Source organism: Zootermopsis nevadensis, unplaced genomic scaffold (genome assembly GCF_977971745.1).
Source record: "Zootermopsis nevadensis isolate Lab colony 2312 unplaced genomic scaffold, Znev_1.0 Znev_ptg000037l, whole genome shotgun sequence".
Taxonomy (NCBI): Eukaryota; Metazoa; Arthropoda; class Insecta; order Blattodea; family Termopsidae; genus Zootermopsis; species Zootermopsis nevadensis.
This window is the reverse complement of record NW_028259169.1, coordinates 8,396,938-8,421,261: the sequence shown is the minus strand read 5'-3', so window position 1 is coordinate 8,421,261 and position 24,324 is coordinate 8,396,938. Positions and strand designations below refer to the sequence as shown.

The window sequence follows — 24,324 nt, the reverse complement described above, 5'->3', positions numbered from 1 at the left end:
TCGGTTTCTTGGTCACTCTGGTATTCTGGAGGGTACTGCAATAGCTGTGGAGTTTCTTCAGGAAGCCATTCTCTCTTCATATGAAAATAACCATCCCTTATCAGACCACCAAAAGGCAAGACAAAGGTTTCCTGTTGCAGAGGTCTATTTGGCACTAAAAACAAAAGATCTTCTGTCGTGGTATCAATGACACTCCACAAAATGCTCATTAAGCAATGCAGAGACACATATGGGCCTTCTTTGCTTCCTTCCAGTGAAATGCTGGAGACTTATTTCCCTGTCTCTGAAGTGTTAAATGAGGAAAAGACTGCATGGTAATAACATTCCACATGCACAATAAAAGTAAAGCCATCCCATTATACGCCATGTAGGTCACTTGGGGGGGAGAGGAGGTACAGCTCCTAATTCTTGACCTCAGCACTAGATGAGGGTGAGTGGTCAGCATCACGACCCAGTCACACCACACTCCGAGGAAGGGACCCCAGTACCCATTGGATACGAGTCTGGGTGCAGAGGCTAGAGGACAAAATTTCAGTTGTCCAGCCCTTAACTAGTCACAGCTCATTCCATATGAAGAATGACAAAGAAAAAGCTATTTAAGGCAATGCCAATTGTGATCTTCTGGGTTGTGATCCCATACGGCAAGTTTTTACCAACATTTTGGAAATGTTCATATAGTCTCCATATTCAGGGTTGATACAAAACTAGTTGTTTGACTCTGCATAGTGTTGCCGAACTGTAGAGGTTAACAATATCAACTTTCAGGTTATCACTGTAGTAAAGATGTTGACTGTGGGTATGCAAGTTACAATGCAGGGGCTGTACTGAAATACTGGATTTGTGCCCATTATAATTGTTAATGATACTGACATATTTAAGACAAGATGCAGCATACCAATTTACTGTTAATCTGAATCAAAGCACTGCTCTGAGATATATTAAGTAATTTCTTAGTAGGATTTGAGGTTCTAATGGCAGTGTGAACGAAGATAGTTATCTTCTGGGTTGAGCACTGTGTAGTCAGGTAGACATTTACCAACGTTTCAGAGGTCATACTCCATTCACGGTCCAGCTCCTATAAACAGCACCACTCACCCAACTGGCACATTCATCGCCCTGATGACAGTGGCAGTATGACCTCTGAAACGTTGGTTAACATCGACCAGACTACACAGCGCAACAACCCAGAAGACAGAAATCTTCATACTCATCGCCCTGATGATGGAGGCAGTATGACCTCTGAAACGTTGGTTAACATCGACCAGACTACTGAGCGCAACAACCCAGAAGACAGAAATCTTCAAGATACAAGCTCCTTCTTCTTCACTGTGTATTATTACCCCTGCATAGATCATCCATCCTGTAAGTAAAAATAATATATTATGATATTAAAAGGAAACACTGTCTTATAGTTAAGCAGTGTTATTCTACTGACGAAATAAGCAACAGAAACATGTGAACTATCTATTTGTTAGCTAAACAACCAAATCATGCACACAGCAAGTGCTGGCACACAATATAAAAAAAACAGACTAGAATTGTATTCTCGTGAGCCTACTGACAAGGCAACACTTTTAATGCTGCAGAAGTTAACTATTAATCTGTATTTCATGATAACAGGTACACAAACTTAGTCGGTAAACAACAAACTTTTAAAACTCTTAAAATGGCATTGCAGGGGCTGGAAAAGATTTACCACTCACAGAATAGCAAGTATAATTTATGCAATATAAAGCATTAATGTGCACACATGCAGGCACACGTATGCGCACACACAACATCCTATCCAACTTCAAACTTTTCACCAAATGTAACAGCAAAAAAGATTAAATATTCCAAGAACCCTCCAACCCAACCAGACACTGAAGATGAACGTGGTCAATACAGAGAAGAGGCTTAGTATTCTATCTTGCTCTTAGTTTATTTAGTACCTGTGTATTGTAACATCCCCATGGGACTGAATGGCGGATACGCGTTGTGCGGTGAGGAAGATAAACTGGAAGTCTGTCTTCTGTCGGGGATGGTTCGATGATCCTTTGATGATTCATCATATCCTGAAATATAAAATATTTAACTAAAGAAGCAACAAAAACCTTAAAACAAGGACTTACAAAATCACCTATGAAATGCCAATGTAAGGATAACATTTATACAAAGCCTACTCTGCTTCCTATAAATCATGTGGCCTATTTATTCGTTCTACGTGTCGTCTGGTGACGGCGTAGCTTACAGTTCTCATACAATTTACTCTGAATACCATGCATGGCACAGGTCATATTTGAGGATTATGTCTACGATACCTCAGTCTTTGTGGAAATCACTATATTAAAATTAAAATTAAAATATGGTGTATACAGTCACACGCTAAAGTTAGAAATGTATTCCGACTATGAATTTGTGACTCATGAATTCAGAGTGAAAAGCAAACTAGAAGGGATTTATGTACAATGATTCTGTCAAAATAAATACATTAACATCATCACACAATTCTGTTGGCCATACACATTTGAAAATATGCAAAATACTGGGCAAATAAATTGTAAAATATGGTACAAAAATCGATAAGGTGTAACAGATACAGCGCAGAATTGAAACAAACAAGGCAGAGTTACAAGGGAACCAGGGAGATGCTGGCAAGGTGATGAGGCTGATAAAGGCATTAAGATACTTAATCCATGAAGACGAGAAGGTATAAATGAATGAGAAACTGAAAGCCACAAACAATCATTCAAGGCAGAATTGGCACAATGCCTGTACCAAGTACCACAAACTAATTTCTAGGTAACAGAAAACAAGAACAATGGCGTATGAACAATCTCCTGTAGGCATGATGTCTTCTACATGAGGGTCATTCATAGACGACACTTTCACTTCCAATGTCTGTTTTTGGTGATCAATCTTAATTTCACCCTGCAATCAACATTTGCCAAAATCAAAGTCTCTGAGGAGACACAAACACATTACAAATTAAAAACATAGTTAACAGAACACATAAGAGGCCACAAACATCAAACATCTGATTCAGCTTTCACTGTCAAACCCCAAACACTTTTGCCTACATACGATTTAATTTACTTCTATTAATTTTTCACTTAAAATTAAATATCATCCCACCACACGTCTGACAATACGTTGGATTTGAGAGAGACTACTTGTCCATAAAACAGAAAAGTTGAGAACTACTGTTTTAGAGAAATGTTCTGATTCTTACTTTGCGTCCGCACCCTTGGAGCAAACTCTCGAAAAGGGACTTCACTTGCAAATCAATCATATCACGTGGTTCGATCATGTTTTCTAGATCCTGAAACATACAAAACAGAAACTAAATAACCACAAAAGAAACAGTTCAAATTCCTGTAACATTAGACAACAGCTACTACAGTCTTCAAAAACGCAAATCAAAATACCTGGTAGGGCAGGAGTACCTGAACAGCTGCATTTTCACCTTATCCAGCGAAAAATTATTAGCCACAGCTACTAGGATTCATACTACTCACGTAACAAATATCAACAATTCAGAGGAACATACTGCCTCGATATTTTCAGCCCTAAAGATGGAAGCAGGACGTTCCTCAGGAATGTTGGTATTTACATACAAATCCACATGGATTTACAACCCACAAGACCAATATTTACGGATTAACAACAACGGCTTCATGAATTCATATTTAACAACTTAAACAAATGTTTAACGAGCTAAGAAATGTATGCACAGCGTAACAGTGATGGTCCAATGTCTGTGATGTCAGTTGTCTGGAATCAGTAACAATTGATCCATAACCACTGTGCCCCTGCCAGCAGCTTCCAAAGTCTGATTTCTCACTCAAATGAAAGTAGCATTTTTTAAAAAATGTGCATTTCTCATTTATAGTACCACACCAAAGGAGTTGCACAGAAGTGGCACTTAATCATTGATTGCAAATGACACCGAGTTTATTACTTTCACTTACGCCAAAACTTGATGTAGCAACTTCCAGTACAAAATTTACAAGTGTAACTCATACTATTACAAAGATTTAACAAAATGTAAGCAAGCACGATAAATATGAAGTTGATGCAATGTTGCAATGTGTAGTCTGGTTGAAACTCGCCTACATCGCAAAGGCGCTTAATGCCTCCGAAACGTTGGTAAATTTCTACCATAACCTAGAGGACAAGTCACCTGATTTCTTGCTGCTTGCACATTACAATCTGCACAAATATAAAACATTCAAATACAATCTTATTCTTCTTCAGTTGGTGGACCCTGGCTTCCTTACATACAATACAAAATTTCCCTGCCTTCTGTTACTTCCCCTGAGTATTACAATTTTTAATAGTAAATGAGTAGTAATTTTTCTGGAATAAACACAGCATAAAACAAACAACCATTGCAGCAGTGTAGTTACCATGTGCTTTATACACAGGAGGTCCCTGGTTCAAATTTCAGCCTGGAGACCTATTATCCTGAGACTTCCCTCAGTCCCTCCAGGCACATCCTGGGTCAGTACCTTAAATTAGGTGAGGACAAGACAGAACTCCCTCAACACCCTTTCCCATCCATTATATATCATCTAATGCCATAAAGTCTTAACTAGTAGCTAATGACAGTGGCGAAAAATAAACCACAAACAAATAAAAATATAATTTTCAAAGCAAGTGACTTCCACAAAATCCGTCGCCAACGGCGTATTTCCCGAAAGGATAAACAGAAAGTGGGGATGAAGTTTGAGTTTCTCACAGAGAACAGGTGAGTATCAAAGTCATGGAAGAACATATTTCCTCCAGTATGTTCCTCCAAGACAAAGGTACCCACATGGCATTACAACTAGCAAGATCAACATCGACAGAAAATTGGGATCTCAAGCCAAGTTAATTGTAAATTTGTCTGAATAAAATAAAACTGGTACTGCTGTTCAGTCTGATATGCATTCACTACAGCGCAGATGCAAATAAGTGCATTACACAATTTAATCATTTAAAGAGAAAATTACAGCCATCTGAATTGTAAAAAAGGTTGTAACATAAAACTCATTCTATTGTAAACATTAATCAACATTTGAACAGAATAACAACCTCTTTCTTAGAGTTTAAAATGGTAGTGACCTTTCGTTTATGTGACATCGACTCTGCACATGTCCTACCTTCCTTGCTTCCATAAAGAATTTGTACTTCTGAGAACTGCTACTGTTTAGGAATTCCCGGACATCTTCCCGATTCAGAATTGTCACGGGATTGTCAAGTTGTATGTTGAATGCTGAAACAATTTTGTCCAGTTCTTCTTTTTTCCTGGAAATTACTTCACCTGCAACAGGAAACAAATGAGAAATGATATATACACAGTAATGTAACCCACTGACCCAAATGTGATCAACTGCTACTCCAAACAAACTATTTCATTGAGACGGTCGGGACCTGGTGCCAATTTAACGAAGATGAAAGGGTAGGCAATGTGCCACTTACAGAAATCTTCAATATTTAAAAGCTGTAAATTTTGTAATATAGTAGAGTCAATCGAGACTATTAGTTTGAATGGAGTACAGTACATAAATCTTGTAAATCAACCTTCACCCAAGTTATTAATTCAATACATCAAGTAACGTGAGTTGAAATAAACTGAAACTTCCTATATAATGCTGTATATGGAGGAAGACCAACAGGACTCTCAGAAAAGAAGAAGCCTAATATGACACTTTTACGCAATTTCAGTAAAATGGGCCTGAAATCTGCGCATCTTTTTAAACAGCCAAAAACAGAACATATTTGAAACAAATATGATGAAACAGACATTTACACATAATCAGTGTGCATGGTAAAATGCCCTCTTAAAACACATATACAATCAGGAAGGGGACAAGTCATATTTTATTTACAAAAAACTAATTGTTTAAAGATAACAAATTTCTTGTTGAGAGCATCCAATATCTGAGATGAAGGAAAAGCAGAGGGAAAGAAAGCCCAGTACCTTCTTCTGACTTTATTTCGTATGTGCCGTGACCAGTTGCATCGAAGCGTCTCCTTACAATTATATGGTCACCATATTGTTCTCTCTCGTAATTAAGGCGACCAGTATTCTTCAATGTCACTTCGATGGTAGCAGTGACTTTACCCTTCTTTATAAATTCTGGAAGAAACAGGAACAATTCTAAAATTCTGATACACACACTTAATCTTCCTTCCAATATCATATGAAATAAAATTAAAGTTTCGGACCAAATCCACTGTTCATTCAGTATTAGGTTAACTGAGAGGATCCTTCGCAATTCTCATGTTCTCTAATTCAGTCATTTGGGCTTGATGATATTAAACATCACGATCTTACAAAATTTACTTAATGGGTTGGCAATAAATACCATGGTATAATTTTTTTCATCAGTGCAGGAATGGTAAATCATGGTAGGAGAATATCCAGCGCACAATATGCTGGATCTTCTCTGCCCCCTGAGTTACCAAGCTCACACACGTACACACTATGAATTATTTTATATAATCAGATTAAAGAAATTTAAAAACATAAATTATATGTACTGGGAAATTAGTTTTAAGGGAAGATAAGAGATGACAAATTTCAGTTCATTACCTGTGTAGACTGTACACTCAGACTTTTCAGACTGGACTAAATTCAAGCTAGATAAGCAAAGACTAAACCTATGACCTTAGCAACTTGTTACAATATGTTACCTTTCAAAGAGGTTCCTCTCTTAATAGCTCTTGGGTTACCTCCCAAACCAAGTACAAGAGCATAAACTACTGCAGTCTTGCCACTGCCATTCTTCCCAAAAACAAAATTACCTCTTCCGTTCAGACGAACCTCCAAGGATGAGTGGCACATGAAATTTGTTATGTATATTTTTTCAATGATCCCAGATTTTGGTTCCTGTAATGTCAATATTCTTTTAAAATAAAATTGCAGTAAACTCTACAAATGAGGCAAACTTGTCCCTGAGCACCAGAACCATGCTAGTTCAGTTGCAACACATCAATCACATCTATAATAATCAATCTTCAGGGGCTCCTATAATGTACAAAGTTCCACACTTTTCTGTCAATTCATGACACACAGATTGAAACTTCAATCTGCAGTACAACAAAAGTGGAACTCCAAGATCCAAATTCTTAAAATGTTCACACATGAATACACGACTTAGAAGAAACCCAGGCACCAAAACAAATATTTAGTAACATGGCAACCTGGTACATATTATAATTTATGCTCTGCGTGTGTAATCATGTGCCTATAAATAAGGACTCATATACAGTATATATTCACGCATGTACGCGCACACACACCAGTTACATAGAACTCACATTTGAGGGGTGTCCACTAGAACTGGATTCGTCTCCGTCATCATCTCTTCGGAATTTAGAGGTGCTCGGTGCATCGTCTGATTGTCGAACTCGCTCATCTCGACTGCCAGAGTTCTTTTGTTCAAGTGAAGCTCCTTTCACATTAATTTTTAAAGATGACCTACAGAATCAGAAACATGTGAGAACTACATCTTTACTTCTTAGATAATTTCATAAAAATGTAACAAACTTAATTTCACAGACTTCAACACAACTTACATGCATAATACCTTGTCTCATATAAACCGTACTTCTTGAATGAATTATCCTAGGAATAAGATAGAACTTTCTTTCTGCTGTTACGTCCTCCCTTACATCCACACTAAGTAACCACATCTAAACAATTACTCACAAAACACACAAAATATGTAGCTTAAACTCAAATTTTAAATATTTCACGATACTGTATCACATCACTACTCGCTTACACAGGCCCCCACCTGACTCAATTCTCATTCAGCTAGACACTAGATGTACGTAATTTTTAATAGGTCTTATTTCATAAGGAATTCAAGAATAAACAAATATGCAATTTCCACATTTACTTCTAGTCAATCAACAAAATCTGGACATGTGAAGGCCAGAGTGAGCGAGCAATTTCGCATGAGATACGGGTCAAATGCCATTTTTAGATCAATGAAATCTAAAATCCTACAATGAGCTGGGTTTATGGCTTGAAATAGAAATCTAAGGAATTCACACTGAACATCAATTTGGAAGGCACGTACTTGGAGGAGCTGGTAATTATATAATTCCCCGCGTTACATGAAAACCGAAAGTTTACTGGAGTTCGCTCGACTCGCCACCAAAGTCAATTTCCATTTATGCCTGTGTCCTGCCAGTGGTCTCCTTACTTCAAACATGAGGTACACATTTCATATACCTCCAATGCGTGCTACATGTCTCCTCCATCAAGCCCTCCTAGATTTTATTATCGTAACAATATTTTTGAATACACTGGATACTACGTGCAGAACGTAAAGCCTTTGTGTTTGCATTTCTGTACAAAAAAGTGCTCAAAATCGTTTATATCGAGGGGAAAGTATGGAATTTGACATAAACCGACCAGTCCAAAAAAGAAATATTAATTAACAAGAAACAGAACAAGGGGGAACAAATTACAAAATATTCTATCAACTGGTTTCAAGGCACACATTTCTTTCTACTCGGATCCCAAATACATCCATCCACACTCAATTCGACTCGAATGTAGAGAAGTTTACACAGCCCTGTTTTAGTTGCAAAGAATAACAACATACTAGGTCTCTCTTCACACACGAACATGTTTTGGTCATTTAAAATTACGTAACTTCAGTATCGCAAACCAGACAGCGTCGAATGACAGAATAATTAGTTAATAATTAACCGGAAAGTATTCAGGATGGACGGCCAGTGGCGTAGTTTAAGGTACCATCCAGGCATCTTCCTGGAGATACTGAGGAAAATCATGAAATACCTCCATCAGAAAACACGGTCTTTGGGCTGAGAACAGAGCCTCACAAATACGAAACCCGAACTGTAATTATGTGACTGCGATGATGTTCTTTGTCACTGAACAAGTAGACCTATTTTCTATACGTGTTTGAGGATTCTTACGTTAGTTAGGGAAAATTGACTGCATAAAAACGTAACAAATGGCTGCTCAGTCAATATGTTCTTGAAGAAAGGTACATTTATCATTAATTATATTACAAAAATAACGTTATATAAATCAATAATGGACTGAATCGTTTCCTTGGCTTTATAAACTCGTCATTAAAGAAAAACTAAGATGATTTTGGTAAGATCTGAGTTCCCCACGGCGACGAGTATGATGATGGGGGCACAAGGATCTGAAACGGCGGTCAATATCTACCAAACTATAAACGGCTTCCGTACAGACTAAACTTTTAGACGACTAATAGTGCCTTCCACTGACGTTAAATTGTTTCGACGGGTAAGATCGAGCGAGTTCACCCGGTGACTGCCACGACTGCACACTGGCCGGCAGAAAAGCAGCTCATTCATTACAATTGCAGTGCCTAATTGGGCACCTCCAAATACAAATTAGAGAAAAATCCGGGCCAGCCTTGTGACATATTCTGGCCTCCTGACGATAACTGACAGATACAATGACCTGAATGTTAACGCCATCCGCAAGTTAAATATGAACTCGGACACGCTGTCAAAAATGTATCCCCTTTTAAACCGTTGCTCTAACACTTTTAAGTTTTTCATTCGGGCTACTACGGCAACCGCTGCTCGTTGTTGTCCCCATTTTAAAGAAGAACAATTAGGATTCTCTTACCTCGAATGTGATTCCGATGCAGTTCGAAGAGCCTCACACAACAGTTAAATGGAGTATTCTAATTGTGACTGCGCGTGGTACGTGCAGCGCGTCCTTCGTTCGCGGATGAAAACGGCACCTGATGTGGAGGGCAGCTGCTAATACTTTAAAGGTTGCTGTGTATGCGAGTGGAAATGTATATGGATTCTGAAAGACTAAATATAATTAATTCATCAACACAAATTACAGGACAGAATTTAGCAATTAGTAAAACTCTTACTGGTGAATACCATAACATAAGTGTAAAAGTTTCAACCTGTAGTTAATATCACCTTAGCTGTACACGCAGCCACGTTGTTCACGATATCGCAGTTTAACAGCTTTCAGTAGAGGGACAAAAATGTTTGGTACTGGTGAACAGTTGTAATTACAACTAATACTTTTTCTGCAATGTCACTGACAATTAAAAAAACTGGCACAAGAACAAATATAAATAAAAGCTTTCTTACTCAGACTAGTGACAGAGTCCTCAAGCAATACGGTACGATCCCTAACTCACAAAGCAAGATGCAATCAAGCCATGGCCAGTGCATGCCTTTCAAATTCCAATGCAATGCCAAATGTAGCACGACTTTCAATAAAAGATAATCATCACAAGGCACAGAAAGTATGATCCCAAAATCCTAACAAGCTGTCTTTTTATACTAAAACACATAAGCTCCATTAGGCCCTCATGCTATTGTCATTAAAGAAAAAAGTAACCATATTTATTCCTCTGTTACTTTAAGAATGCTTTGTCATTTTCGAGGAACACTTATCATAAACTGGCAGGAACATTGTAAATTATAAATTGTAAAGAATACAGCAATACCCAGAGGAACTGAGGAAAATAATGAAAACTGAAAAGTTAGGGTATCAGATTTGAATCCTGAGACTATGGTGAACTGGAACGAGAGTAAAAGAAAGCAACTGTGGCATATTTTGTTATATAGTTCACTGGAATGATGAGAAAACCTCAGTCTTGACACCTGTAACCAATTTCAGGATGTAAGCCACATATAGCGGTATACATTTTTCCTATTAATTATAGTTAATACATTCATTCATCAATTTTTAAAGGCAGATATTCCTTTTTTATTGCTACATATGTAAAAATTAATTTCATACTAATTTAGAGAAAGATTATTATTGATATGGTAACGTGATACATTCACATACTAAATAAAACCTACAAGTAAATATGTAATACATACACATTTAATAAAATGAACACTGCTAATTTGATACTAATTAAAACAAATTATATAAACAACAAAATTGTTATTCTTTAACCCACTGCTCCTCAGACTGTACAAGAAGAAAAACACAGTGAAATGTCACCTGTAATTTTAAACTGGGTTTAAGGCCCCACAAACTACTGTTTAAAATGTTTTAAAAATAAATTAAAATGGTGGCATTTGACATGAATATATGACGATTCACTTGTGGGTACAAGTCGATTGCTGAGGTACCAACTGAGAAGCTACAGAATTAAATATGCTATCTTGTTATTTCTGTTTCATAGAGATCCTTGTAACAGCAAAGAGCATTCTCAGATTTTTTTGTTCAATATTTGGACCAAATACGTATGCTGCAGGACCCTTGTAAGGGAGGGAGACATTTAGACAGGGGTAGGGGTGATTTGACTGAAGAGTATCAATGGGATTAGCAGAGCAAGGTATTGTATCACCTGCCTGGAAAGAGTAGTAAACTATAGCACATCCCACAGTACTGCAGTATGATACAGCTTGCTTTTATGATATATAAAGAGTTCAATTTCTTCCCAATAAAAAATGACAATCTCATAAACTCGTGGGTATTTTAAGTATAGAGCAGAAGTCTGAACTTCATTCCCTCAAATATATACACAGAGTCATAATGATATAAACAGGGGCATTTTAAACTGCCTTTAGACTGTTTTGCCCGATTTTGACATTCTGCAGGAAAACAAAATTCCTTTTAATTATTCCAAATTGTTTGAAAATTTCAAGTCAATCTTAGTTAGAGAATCCTTTCCTTAAAGTGGATGATTAGGTTAAAAATTAATCTTTGACGTACTGTTAAGCCTTAGAAGCATTTTGGACATACACTGTGCTATTTGTCTGAATATATAAACATTATAACAATATCACGACACAACAGGACCATATAGTCCTATTCAACCAACCAAACACACACAAATTAATGGGACACTCAACCCTTAAAGCTTAGGAACATTTGTTCACACAGATCAACGCTTTTATCTTCCAGTAACCGAGACCTTCAACAAAATGATGGACACCAAGAGAATTCAATGGACGTCATGGTATTGGCCAAATTTTATTTTAGATTTTAATTGCATTATTCTTATTACCAGCTGCCGTACTGCCACAACAAGCTGGTTCAATTTCACTGTCAAATGAGATTACTTCATCAGAGACACTCTTCAAAATTAGATGTTCTCTATTTCGTTCCTCAAGTTTCAACTAACCGTAACTTCAATACATATGTCAGTTTCTGTAAACACATGATACAGGTCAGCATCTGTATTCAAAACTTTTAATAGTGCCCACTCTAGTCTAACTCCCCCCCATACACATTCACTGTCTCATCTACTACAAAAATCACGCAACTACAAACAATGAATGAAGTATTATTTGTTGTGGCAACATTGCGTGTTTCATCTAGCTTACATTCAGATGTCACTGAATGCACAATATCATCCCCATGTGATCTTTTGGTAAAAATAACCTTCATAGGGTTGGTAATCTTAATTTCAATTTCGGAGTTGTGTGTGTGTTTGCTTACAGTTCAAAAAAAATATATTCTAATTCATATGAAATTTAAAGTGCTTCTTCCTGGAAACCAAGAAGATATTTTAGAAAAGTCAAAAACTCAGTCCTGAATTTGAGTGCTGGTGATGGCGATTCCTGTTGCTTGGAAACTAGGACAGTGCCATGACCGAAATTGCTTCTTTCAATGAGCAGACCACAGTAAAAATGGCTGCAACTCCAAAAACAGAGATACAGGTGAGAAATGGCCAATGAATTTTGCTTACAAAACATCTTGTTCATGCTCATAAGGTTCTTTTACATGCCATAAAACTATGACATGAGACCGCCGGCTTTACTTCCCCTCTGAAGGAAGTTTTATCATCCTTAAAAGTCCACCGACCTCGGCTGGGTTTGAACCCGTGAACCTTGGGTCCAGTGGCGAACGCGCTAACCACAAGTCCACTGAGGGCAACTTAAAAGTACAATAGTCAAAACAAACAGGTAAGCAGATTAATACGGAGCAATCACATTATTACACATTATCAGACTTTCATTTCATCATGCTGACTTAAGAAGCAAGTAATGAATTCCCTATTTCTACCTGCTGACTCAGACGACTCCACCTTGATGTAATAGCCTCCACATCTGATTTCACTGTCTGTGACATGATGCCATCATCCACAAAATGACGTCCAATATCCTGGATCTTGGCCAGGCGAGCTTCTGGATGATTTCGAATGTAGTTTTCAACGTCCTTCAAAAGAATTGCTAAATCATTTACTTTCACAAAAGATAAATGTAGCTATGGTGACTTCGAAAGCGATCCAGGAATGACACTTTTTAGGATATAAGGCAAAAGACCGATCATTTGCAGGAATTCCATAATCTTCAAACACAACTCCATATAAATTGTTTGTTCTTTAATGTGTTTACTCATCAAGGAGACGTGCAGAAGACTGAAATAAGAATGATAACCTTGCAAGCTACCCTGAAAGACCATTTCCTCAGAACTCACTCTGATCCATAAATTTCAACAAGAGATATGAAAAAAAATATAAGCCAGTTCAGAACGTAACTGCTACATCGCTGCAAATATGGAGTCTTCTCAAAGGTTTCAAACTCAGTTATTCTGACCGAGGTTTTTTGTGGGGTCTCCTTAGTATTTTCACATAAATGCAAGAAAACTGCCCTAAAGTAGACTCTCCCCTCAAAACTACCCTACTCCTATTCATTCAGTTACGACGGAAAAAATGTGTTAATGCCTGCACTCATCATCTTCACAGTAAATAGTCTACATGCATTATCCTCAGAAGATAAATTTCAAATTCACTGAATATGTAACATTTGAGGTTTCCACAGTGACAAATCCAAAGACTGATCACTGGTAAACTTATACCAGACCACAGAAGACAGCCATCTTATGTCTGGTCATCTGACTTCGGTGATTTCCCTAATCGCTTCTCTAGTTTGTCCAACCAATCCATTTCTTGGGCAACCAAAGCTGATTAAGGAAAATTCTCATATTTTATTCAATTACAGAAATTTCAAAAAAACAAAAACAGATGATAGCTGAAAATAAACTATAAACTCTTGCCTGACTTACAACATGACGTAAAGTCACCTGGTAATTAAACAATATCTTACTATTAAATAACACACGTAACATTTATGCACACTGAGTGGAAACATAGTGAGTATGCATATACTGAAAAATGTGAAATGATTCAGCATCTGTGCATCAGTCACCAAGATCCACTTATCATCTGACTTACTCATCACCCAGATGATGGAGGCTGCAAAGCATCTCAGCAATATTATGGTAAAATTAGGATGAGCGAAGAAACATAACCAGACTTTTCAGTAAGTTTGTTGAAGGAATCTGACTGATGAAGAAATGTGTGTCTTCCAAAACAATTCATCGAAGATGTCAATGGAAGCCCAGTGACACCAGAAACGAGAAGATCACAACATCAAAATGCTGATACGTTTTTCTAATTTCAACAGAAACATCCATTATAAAACTGTTAATATAAAAGTACACATATATAAACAGTTCTGTCAGTACAAAGTTCCTCTGTTACGGATGATGGCACAGTACAATCTGTTAAATCATTCTCCATAATTTCAAAATCGCAGGTTGTATCATTTAGAGGTTATGAATCTCGATGTAAGGTCATGTGTCGTACTTGCAATTTACATTTCTTAAAAACTTGCAGAACATAAATCAAGTTCTGTATGAAATAAGCAATATTGCTATAGACATCTGCAAACATTTCAGAAATATCTTTGACAGAAGAAACAATTAGCAGACCTCAAATAGGTAAGTGGTTTCAAAAGTTCAAAAAAATAAAATGACTTTCATCGAAGATACTGAAATTTTACAGAAACCATCCGACAGTAAAGCAGATAAAAAGTTATACAAATTAGGGAACTTGTTTACAAATAAATCAGACATCTCACCAAATGTAAGTTAATAAGGATGGATTCTCATTCTGATACAAAATCGTAAGAACCGACATACTGCTGCAAAATTTGTGTCTCATCTGCTGACTTACAAGCAGAAGTAGAGTCAAGTCGATATGTCGAAACTCCTGGAAAACTTCAGAAAGAACCTTATTTCCTTTCCAGTGATAAAACAATGGTTCATGGGAACCCCAAAACAAATCTTCAAAATTAACAGGTCTAGTATGATGAATCATAAAAAAGGCCAGACGAGTTCGCTCAAATGCAAGGAGCACGTAGAATGTCCTCCTCTTTTGATGTAAACAGAAATCTGTATTGGGAGTTTATTTCATTTATAAGTTTTTCTAAATAAAATGTTGTGATTGCTTTCTTCACTCTGTTGTTTGTGCAGAAATTTCTGACAACCATTCCGGCTGTTGTGCATTTCTTAACATATTCCTCCGCATCTAGTATTGTGCGACTTTTTGTTCTTCCAAAAACTCAATTTAGAATTCAAAGCGAAAAGGTTCGATGACATCAATGAAATAAAGGGGACAATCAAAGACTAACTAACCAACCAGATGGCTTACCGAACCCGAAGGTTCATCACCGAATTAACCAAAGCCCTCCACCGGACCCTGTCCTGGGCCAACAAAATCCAGTTTCCTTCAACTCCTATCTCCCATAGATCCTGCCTGACATTATCCTCCCATCTACGTCTAAGTCTCCCCAGCGGTCTCTTCCCTTCAGATTTCCCAACCAGTACCCGGTGCACACCTCTTGTCCCACCCATGCGCGCTACGTGTCCCGCCCATCTCATTCTTCTCGACTTAATCACCCTCACAATACTGGGGGAGCAGTACAGATTTTTAAGCTCGTCATTATGCAGTTTTCTCCACGCCCCATCGTCTTCCCTCTTAGGCCCAAATATCCTCCTCAACACCCGATTCTCAAACGCCTGCAATCTGTGTTCCTCCCTCTGAGTGAGAGACCATGTTTCGCACCCATACAAAACAACAGGCAAGATTATTGTTTTGTATACTTTAATTTTCAGGTTCTTAGAAATCAGACGGGAAGACAAAATATTTTGGACTGAGAAGTAGCAAGCATTTCCGGAATTTAATCCCCTCCTAACTTCCTCACGAGTATCATTTTCATTTGTTATTGTTGTTCCCAAATATTTGAACTCAAAGACTAGGTTTTCAAAATTCCACAGCAGCTTATGAAATTACAGAAGCTCGGTACTTGCTGTAACAGGTTTGAAAGGGTACTTCCAGACAGAACAGCATCGAATAGCCAATAAGTACTGAGATAAAATTTCAGTATGGAAATTTAACTTGTCACATCTCGTGACACTGGCTATTAATGAAACAATAGGAATGTGATTGCTCACAGCAACTGCAGGATACAGAATGCCGGATCTTAAATGCAACAAAGATAATAAATAATAAATATGAGGACAACATGAAAATAAATGGTTACAACATTTAGGAAGAATGCACGAGAACAGAATTCCAAAGCCACTTTATCAACATAAACCGAAGAGGAGAACAACCCAGGAATGCCTGAAAAAAAAATACAGAATAACTTTAATCCCTGTGCATGGGGCAGGCCAAAACTTAATCCATAATGTTGATGTTGATCACGATGAGACGAAACACCTTCGAAAACCAACGATGATAGATTCAAGTTTTAGATCCTTTACAGCAACACATTCATAAAAAACAGGCCAAATCTTTGGCAAGATGAGAGGACAGTATTACTTTTGACAACTTATTCCTGTCCGAAAAAACAAATAACATCGTTCAAACGTTTACCACAAGAAAAAATCTTAAAGAAATTTCATTTTCAATCATCTGGAATAAATTCAGAGCCATGCGATTATAACAGAATTTGTCAGAATATGTAAAGTCATAAGGGGCATAATTTAAAGCTGACCAATTCATTAAAGCTTTGTGAAAATAATATTTCTTTTTCAGCCTACTTCCCTTTCTCATCTATCTAAATGCTGCTCTACAAACACAGAAATATGGACAACTGTCCCTCCCCCTAAACTCGATCGGAGGTTAATTTTTCAATTGCCCTCGTAAAATGATTTCAGTTTCCAGAGTCAGCATCAGAAGCAGGGGATTTTGAATACAATTGATTTTACTGTTCAAAAATGTGTAGGTGAGAGCAATCTGCAAATCACTGCATGGCTACATAAAGAAAACAGAAAAGTAGGCTTTATGAGATGGTTCTTTATAATGAAAATCAAAGGTTCCTGAACAGCTTACTATGCTAATCATTCCACTACCAAAGGGCACAAGTGACTACTTTATTCCAGCAGAGTTATTAGGATGTCTTCCAACTACCCCTCCACACATGTGCAAATGCACAGAGGTTATATCAGTTATGGTTTCAGGTGGAGACAAACACATACGAAAAGTTAGTCGTATGATAAACAATAGATAAGTACAAGATTTTCATTTGAAAACCAAACACAAGAACACACGAATACTTAGGAGGAAAGTACTGAAACATTAGGTGAGAATTAATTTTTCTGTAGCTTTCAGGTTGCCCATAATGTTACAGATATTGCAACACATCTACATTTCAAAATTTGGAACCTTCAACTATTTCCAATACTGAAAAAAAATTTGAAGAAGTCTTCATACTTCCTGCTGTGAGAACCTCAAATCTTACAGAAAAAAATATGTAACTAAAATCTGGCACAGAAACAAGAAGCATGTTATTTTTATTTCTAATAATTTCTTAAAAACAATGAATAACAGTTCTAAATCAAACTATTTCAGTAAACAAAATGACCACATTAACTTAGATTGTAAGAAACAGCTGACTCCCTCACGCACTGAGTTAGCGATGCACGATCACTTACAACAGCAATTTCTACACTTACCTCTAAATTCACCATATTCTTGTGAAGTTTCTTTAAGGATCTTAAACTTCCTTGCAACATTCTGAACGCAGTTGCCTCCACTGCTCCGCAAAACAGATCACTTCCTGTGAAACACAAAAATAAGGAGAAACAAAAAAGCTGTACATATAACAGAATTATGATGCCAGTTCAATAAGTTCCAATAATAAAGTTACTGCAGCAGTCGTGGGCAATGAAATGAGAAACTAGTAATTTCTTATATGAAGAAGCATCACTGGGAAACATGTAATGTGCTGCATATGACACATGCTTCACAAGTATGTCCGCTAGACAGTGCCAAAGTATAATGTGGTTAATTTTTATGTCAGTCAGGAATTTTTGTAGTCAGCAGTCAAAATGTCAACATCAGAACTTATGTAAATAAAGAACAACAAACAGTTGTTGCTGGTTCTTAATTGTAGTGAAAATAATGTTAATAAATTGAAAAATTGGTATAAATTTACACAGTTCTTTGTGTGATACATTCCTAAGAAACATGAATGTTTTGTTATAAAGATTTATAAACTTAATGACATGACTGGCTACACATGTGACAGTGAAAAATCTCACTAGGAGAGTAGCAATAAACTTTAAGAGGAAAATCTTTTCTCTTCTATGGACTTATGCGGTATCAACTGTCAGTCAGAAACATACGATAATGACAGGGGAACTTTGGTAATTAGACACAGCAGTGATATCGAAAGGCTACCAAGATGTGAGCTTACTAATCCAAGTACATGAAAACAAATTAATATGTTTTGTTAATGGAAATACGTCGCAAACAGCCTGCATACAATTTATATAGACTCCACTCTATTTTCTGCTTTTGTCTTACTATTCAGTTATAGAATTCACAGCTACAATAATTAATTTATAAGGGTCTTGGATAGAAATCACCAACATTCTTCTCTCTGTAATACAACCTCTTCCTTCAGAAACAGAAACTTGTTCAGCTGATCATAAATTTGATTATTCTTATGAGTTAAATACTCATCACTGTGATCACAAAATCCTGTTATTTATTCTGAGTCACTTCAAAGCAGAGGTCATGTATAATGTCCTGAAGTTTATATAAATTGCATGAAATGACATGTTCGAAATTGTTCTTACTTTACGTCCTCCACACAAGGGAAAGATGACACACATAAATTCAACAAACGCTCAAATAACAAAACATTAACTTGCACGTCCTCGCAATATATGACAGAAGAAATGCAGTGGACACACAACAGTTAAGCCATTATCTCGTACGCAGGGATGGCAACATCTGAAAAGCAGCGAACACATCCCGCCATCGCGGGAGAATGAGGGATATTCAATTATCATTCTTTGCGTACTGTAACAAACTCTGCTGCCATCTACCGACTACGGATCTGAAGTAGATCTACGTCGAAGCACGCTCCATTGCACTGCCGTTTGAAATGCTACCTGCAATACCTCACATATTGTAATATAGCTGTGTGTTGGTTGTCTTAATAACCTTCCACATTAGCCATTAAACCCCAATATTATGATGCTCAAACCTTATTACACAAGTCTTATAGCATCAAATATTCATGGCAAATGACTATTAACTTACAAAACACAGAAATACACACAGTAAGAAAACAAATTCAACAAGTCAAAAAATCAAAAAAATGCTTGAAATTGTCAAAAAAGCGCACAAAACCAAAAAAATCGAAAAATTTCACTTTAAAAATTTGTTCCCTAATTTTCAATTTTTTTTTTTTTTGGTTTTTACGCTTTTACTGACGTGAAAACCTCACATCTTAAAGCATGTGTCAGCTCAGAGGTTTTAAAGATGGCAAAACAAACTGTAAGGCAGGTCACACACATAGAGAAAATAAATTAATATCAATGTTATCCAATTTTAAATTGTCTGTTGCAATGGTTTCCGATCAGTAAATTATAACTAACACCTCCTAGGTCCATACATGGCTTGTTCATTCAAAATGCTGTCACTCTGAACTGATATTCATCACCTTCCTTCAGATCATACAAAGAATTTAGTGTTACACAGTTCAACCAATCAGATACTTACCAAAACTAACACATAATGCTCCTCAATTACCGTATATACCAAAATTCTATAGTCGTAAGTAACTACTTGTCAAAATCAGCTATTAATATTAAAATGAGTTTAAAAACATTACAAATCAATACTCAAGTACTCCAGGTGTTGGACAATCCCCCATTCAGCCTGGACGACTTTCAAGGAGTTCTCTGCAGAGGGAATCAATGGGACGCACGACTCCATACACTTACGAACACTTTAACAGTCATTACTAACCCCGATCAATCCCCAAACAGGCTTCCTTCAAAAAGCCTGTAACTATTTATATTTCCCACCAGTAACACTTTATTGTAATGTCTCAAAATAGATTTCATCTCACTCCACTTTTCAAGTTATAACTACGTGCGTTGTAAATTCTTACCTAATACATTGACTTGGAAAGATCCTTCATCCAGACCAGAGCTGTTCCGTAACATTCTATGTCTTTCATCTGTCTTGAGTGGCTTATTTTCCACAGACCATATTACTTCTGGTGGAGGTTCACTAATAAAATCGATGTCAACGTGAAAGATCTGGCCTGCTTTGATGCGGATATCATTCAGAGGTGTCTTGATTTTAGGGGGATGTCAGTTTCATAAGTAATATTATTGACAAACGAATATTTCTCAGTGTTTAATAAGTACAGAAATACTTACAGTATCTTGCTTCAGCAATCGCAGTATCAGATGACTCGCTAGGTTCACTCTGGCCAGCTGAATTTGTTGCAATGACATGGAACGGTACAGTACCCTGAATGGTAAGTAAAATTTCTTGTTTATTTTGGTGCAGTATGTGACAAAATACACCAAAGTAAATTAGAGAAGTATAGAACTTGTACAAAAATACCATTAAAATCTGTAACTCACAAAAGAAGTAACTGTACTGATTATCTCAGAATGAAAAAATGAGTCATAGATACAGCCAAAATAAGAGATGTCAACTACGGCATCAGACTGCTTCTGTTTCATTTTTGTGAAAATAATGGACAATAACTTGTAAGATATCAATTTGTCAATTATATTATCAATATGAACAAAGTATTTACAACTTTTAATTTATTAAATTATTTTAAGATGCTGGAAGTCATCCCTCCAGCGCTCGCGTCCACCTTTGGAACGTCCCGACTCGCGTGTGAGCGCCGCGCCGCAACCCATCAATTGAGCAAATACTTAATCAGACTATTACTGACTTTTAATTTATTTAAGGAGTTACGATTAAGAGACTAATAAAATGTTAAAACATTGTATAAAAGTCCAATTGAAGCTTCGATTTCATCGATTGAAGTTTCTAAGCAGTCTCTTTGCCTAGAATAATTCTCTCTAATTTTATCCAGTGTTTTATTTGTGAATTTTGTGATATCGCCCAATAAATTATCTGGAAAAATAGCTGCCAGAACTCGATCTCGGTTTTTAAGTTTTTTGCGCATCCCTTGCCCCGAGGAAAGTGAGAGATAATGTGCCTTTTTACTTCTTCATAGGGGAAATTTTAGAAATTTATTCATTTTATCTTTGCCAAGATAAACATCACTTATCCCTAAGTTGGAATCTTCATCTAAACTTTCAGCCGAGTTTTCTGATTGACTATCGTGATTCTCCTCTCGTGGTTCCTCATCAGAATCCTGACTATCATCGAATTCACAATCTATAATTTCTCCTGCACTCACTTGTTCTAATAACCACTTCAACTAAACATTTGGATCAGAAGATTTTATTTTAGAAGACATTACTGGTAAACGTGACCAATAGAGACGAAATTAACCCAAACTTAAAAACAATTCACTTTAGAACACAAACACTCGCGTGTGAGCGGGCCGCCGCACTATCAGAATTCTAAAAGTAAACTGAAAAAAGCGGGTCTATAGTCGTAGCTAGAAATATTTCCTTTGAAATTCCCATTTAAGGGGGTTTCCTCTTAACATAGATAAAGCGACAGGAGAGAAAACAATTCCTAGAAAGAGTGTATCAGACTTCTACTGAAAATGCGGCGCTGCGCTCACAACGCGAGTCCTGGAGGGTTAATAACTGTATCTTGAAGAGAAAGGAATATCATCAATATGACAATTTGGTATTTTTAACTTACACTGGATTGTTAAGCATTCACCCAGTATGGACTTCCTTTTTCCTTCTTCTGAATAATACAGCCAGTAATGGGAGAACCACTATCTCATTTACGTCTACACGGTCCATGATAAGTGGCTTTCCAGGAGCATCTGGTCCGTCTAATATAGTAAATAAATTTATAAAGAAACAGATAAATTATAATCGTTTTAACACAGCACACTATGCAGAATTTAATTTACGTACTGAATATTCTGCTCCTGTAATTACAATATTTCTATCAGTGTTAGTAACATTTGTAGTTTCAACTGTTCTTAATGATGTCAGTAAAGTGCCTTCAAATTTTAATTTTGTTCAAATATTTTAAGTCGTAAACACAGACCCATTTAATGGAATAATGAAACAGAAACTTTCACTAACTTTTGTGCGTGTATGAGTGTGTTTGTCTCTCTGTCCCTCTCTCCCAGTAGTACGCACGGATATGTCATACTGTCACATTTGTATTATAAAGGAAAAAAAAGTGGAACATAACAAAGATATCCTTTAGTTCATTATTTCTTTGAAAAATATGACGGAAATAAATTAAAATTAAGAAACTGTACAAATAGCAAAATACTGCTAATCAACCAATGTAATATCAGATTACTTGTTTCTCTTTTTCTATAAAAGAAAGCACTACTTATAAACATTAAGATTTGAAGAGAACAGAAGTAAATTATATGGACTAGACAAATATATTTGATTATTATTTTATTTTCACAGAATCGTATGTGATTACATACCAAATTCATTCTTCGCAATGATGCTCTTTGCTGTCTCAAGAGGATCAGACTCTCCTATGCTACTGACAGCCTTTACTCGGAAGAGGTACTCCTTCCGATGTATTAGTCTTGTTACGTCATGAGATAGACCTGAAGCCATGCCTGCATCTGCCCATGTGCCCCTTGACACATCCATTTTCTCCACAATGTAATGCAGAATGGGACTTCCACAATCAACCAAGTGGTACCTTACACGTAAGGCGAGCGCCCTCCTTTGTTATATTGCTAACCACTAGAGGACCTTCAGGTGGAGATGGTCGATCTGTAAACATATTATAACTTTATGATTAAGAACATTTAGATTCATGGTATATTAATTTCATTTAAAAGAAATATTCAACACCTTACTTAAGTATAAGAGTAGAATATTTATTTTAGACTGAATGCTTCACATCCATATCTCATTCCTAGGCTTGCTTCCAAAAACAAATAATTGGGTATACGTAGCCAAATAACTTCAAAAGCAAATAATTACTATTCTTAATTTAATATGGTATGAAAGTTGTCATTTTATTTCACTTATGTAACTAGTGCTTTAATTTCATAACAACAAACTGCAGCTATGTAAATTCTACACTACAACCATTGTGATTCAGTACAGGACACGAATGACAGACACTGACATTTACTTTTGTATCCAAAACACTTCACTTCAGAGAACTGCCTAAATGTAAAGTAAGCTTCCACATGAACAAGTATCCCTAATTCTATAAGCATAAGGGCAAATACACTTACATATACCACGTATCAACAAAAGTAATTTTAATGTTGATCCTGCTTTCTTGGTACTGGTACAAAAAGCAAGACCACTATTAATAACGAATCAAAATGAAAACTTAGAAATATTTTAAAGTCATAATACAATACTTTCCCATCTTTATTTCGGTTATCAGACTGACTGGCCTAAGTACACATGTGGGTTTTGAAATCACACTCGCCTAGCACAGTGACACTGGCAGAAGCTGAGGACTCCATAGTGTGAGAGTGTAGCGCCCAGTATCATAACGAGCTGAAAACAAAATCTCAAACACAGTCTGATTGGCAAATGTCTGAATATCAGCTCGTACTTCAGGTTCAAAAGGCTTGCCATTTACGGAGCATTTGTCTTTAGGTCTTGGTGAAGCTCCAATTGGGATGGTGTAATTAATCTTCTGATCAGCTTTTACTACCATATCTTGTAGCAAAGTCTTATCAAACCATGGCGCCTCTGAAAAATAAATAAAGATTTCTTTGTGGAGATTGAATTTATGTTACATAATTGTAGTAGTGTTTTGGGACATAGATATCCCCATTATAAGGGAAGAGAAGGAGAAGGTAAAGAATATGAGGTTTTCACAGCGGTAAACATAAGGTCTATGATATACCAGGTTATAATGCCATGTAGCCTTGTAGGACAGAAGTGATATTAGACTGAAGATGGATGCGATGTGTTCCTCTAAATGTTGGTAACCACTTAAAATGACTATATAGCTTCATGGCAAAGAAAACCATGATTTTCAGAGAGGGAAAAAAATTTAAGTGATAATTTTTTAGAAGTACCACTAGTCTGTAGCTAGTTTCAAATTTATGAAAGCACAATTCAAAATTTGAACTGTGTAACATTTTTCAATGATTGTCTTCTGGGTTGTAACATCATATTGACTTGTAGGT

The 24,324-nt window shown here is 36.6% G+C and overlaps 1 protein-coding gene and 1 pseudogene across 2 annotated transcripts in view; both read right to left on the bottom strand.

Annotated features, from left to right (window-relative positions):
• Positions 1–24,324, bottom strand: part of LOC147871880 (cell adhesion molecule Dscam1-like) — a 63,036-nt pseudogene that overhangs the window by 2,686 nt on the left and 36,026 nt on the right. Inside the window, exons 30-34 of the transcript XR_015538205.1 lie at positions 22,636–23,881; positions 21,876–22,014; positions 20,453–20,546; positions 17,726–17,829; positions 12,986–13,138 (exon numbers count right to left, since the gene is read on the bottom strand). The product of XR_015538205.1 is annotated as a cell adhesion molecule Dscam1-like (transcript). The remainder of the gene's footprint in view (positions 1–12,985; positions 13,139–17,725; positions 17,830–20,452; positions 20,547–21,875; positions 22,015–22,635; positions 23,882–24,324) is intronic.
• LOC147871881 (structural maintenance of chromosomes protein 6-like) lies at positions 838–22,810 on the bottom strand. Its single transcript, XM_087359912.1, has 10 exons — positions 22,636–22,810; positions 17,726–17,829; positions 12,102–12,127; positions 7,288–7,447; positions 6,661–6,856; positions 5,945–6,103; positions 5,124–5,284; positions 3,212–3,301; positions 1,932–2,054; positions 838–1,360 (listed from the first exon to the last, which is right to left on the bottom strand). The coding sequence occupies exons 1-10, from the start codon at positions 22,808–22,810 to the stop codon at positions 1,352–1,354; spliced, it is 1,203 nt and encodes a 400-aa protein (XP_087216038.1). The 3' UTR covers positions 838–1,351.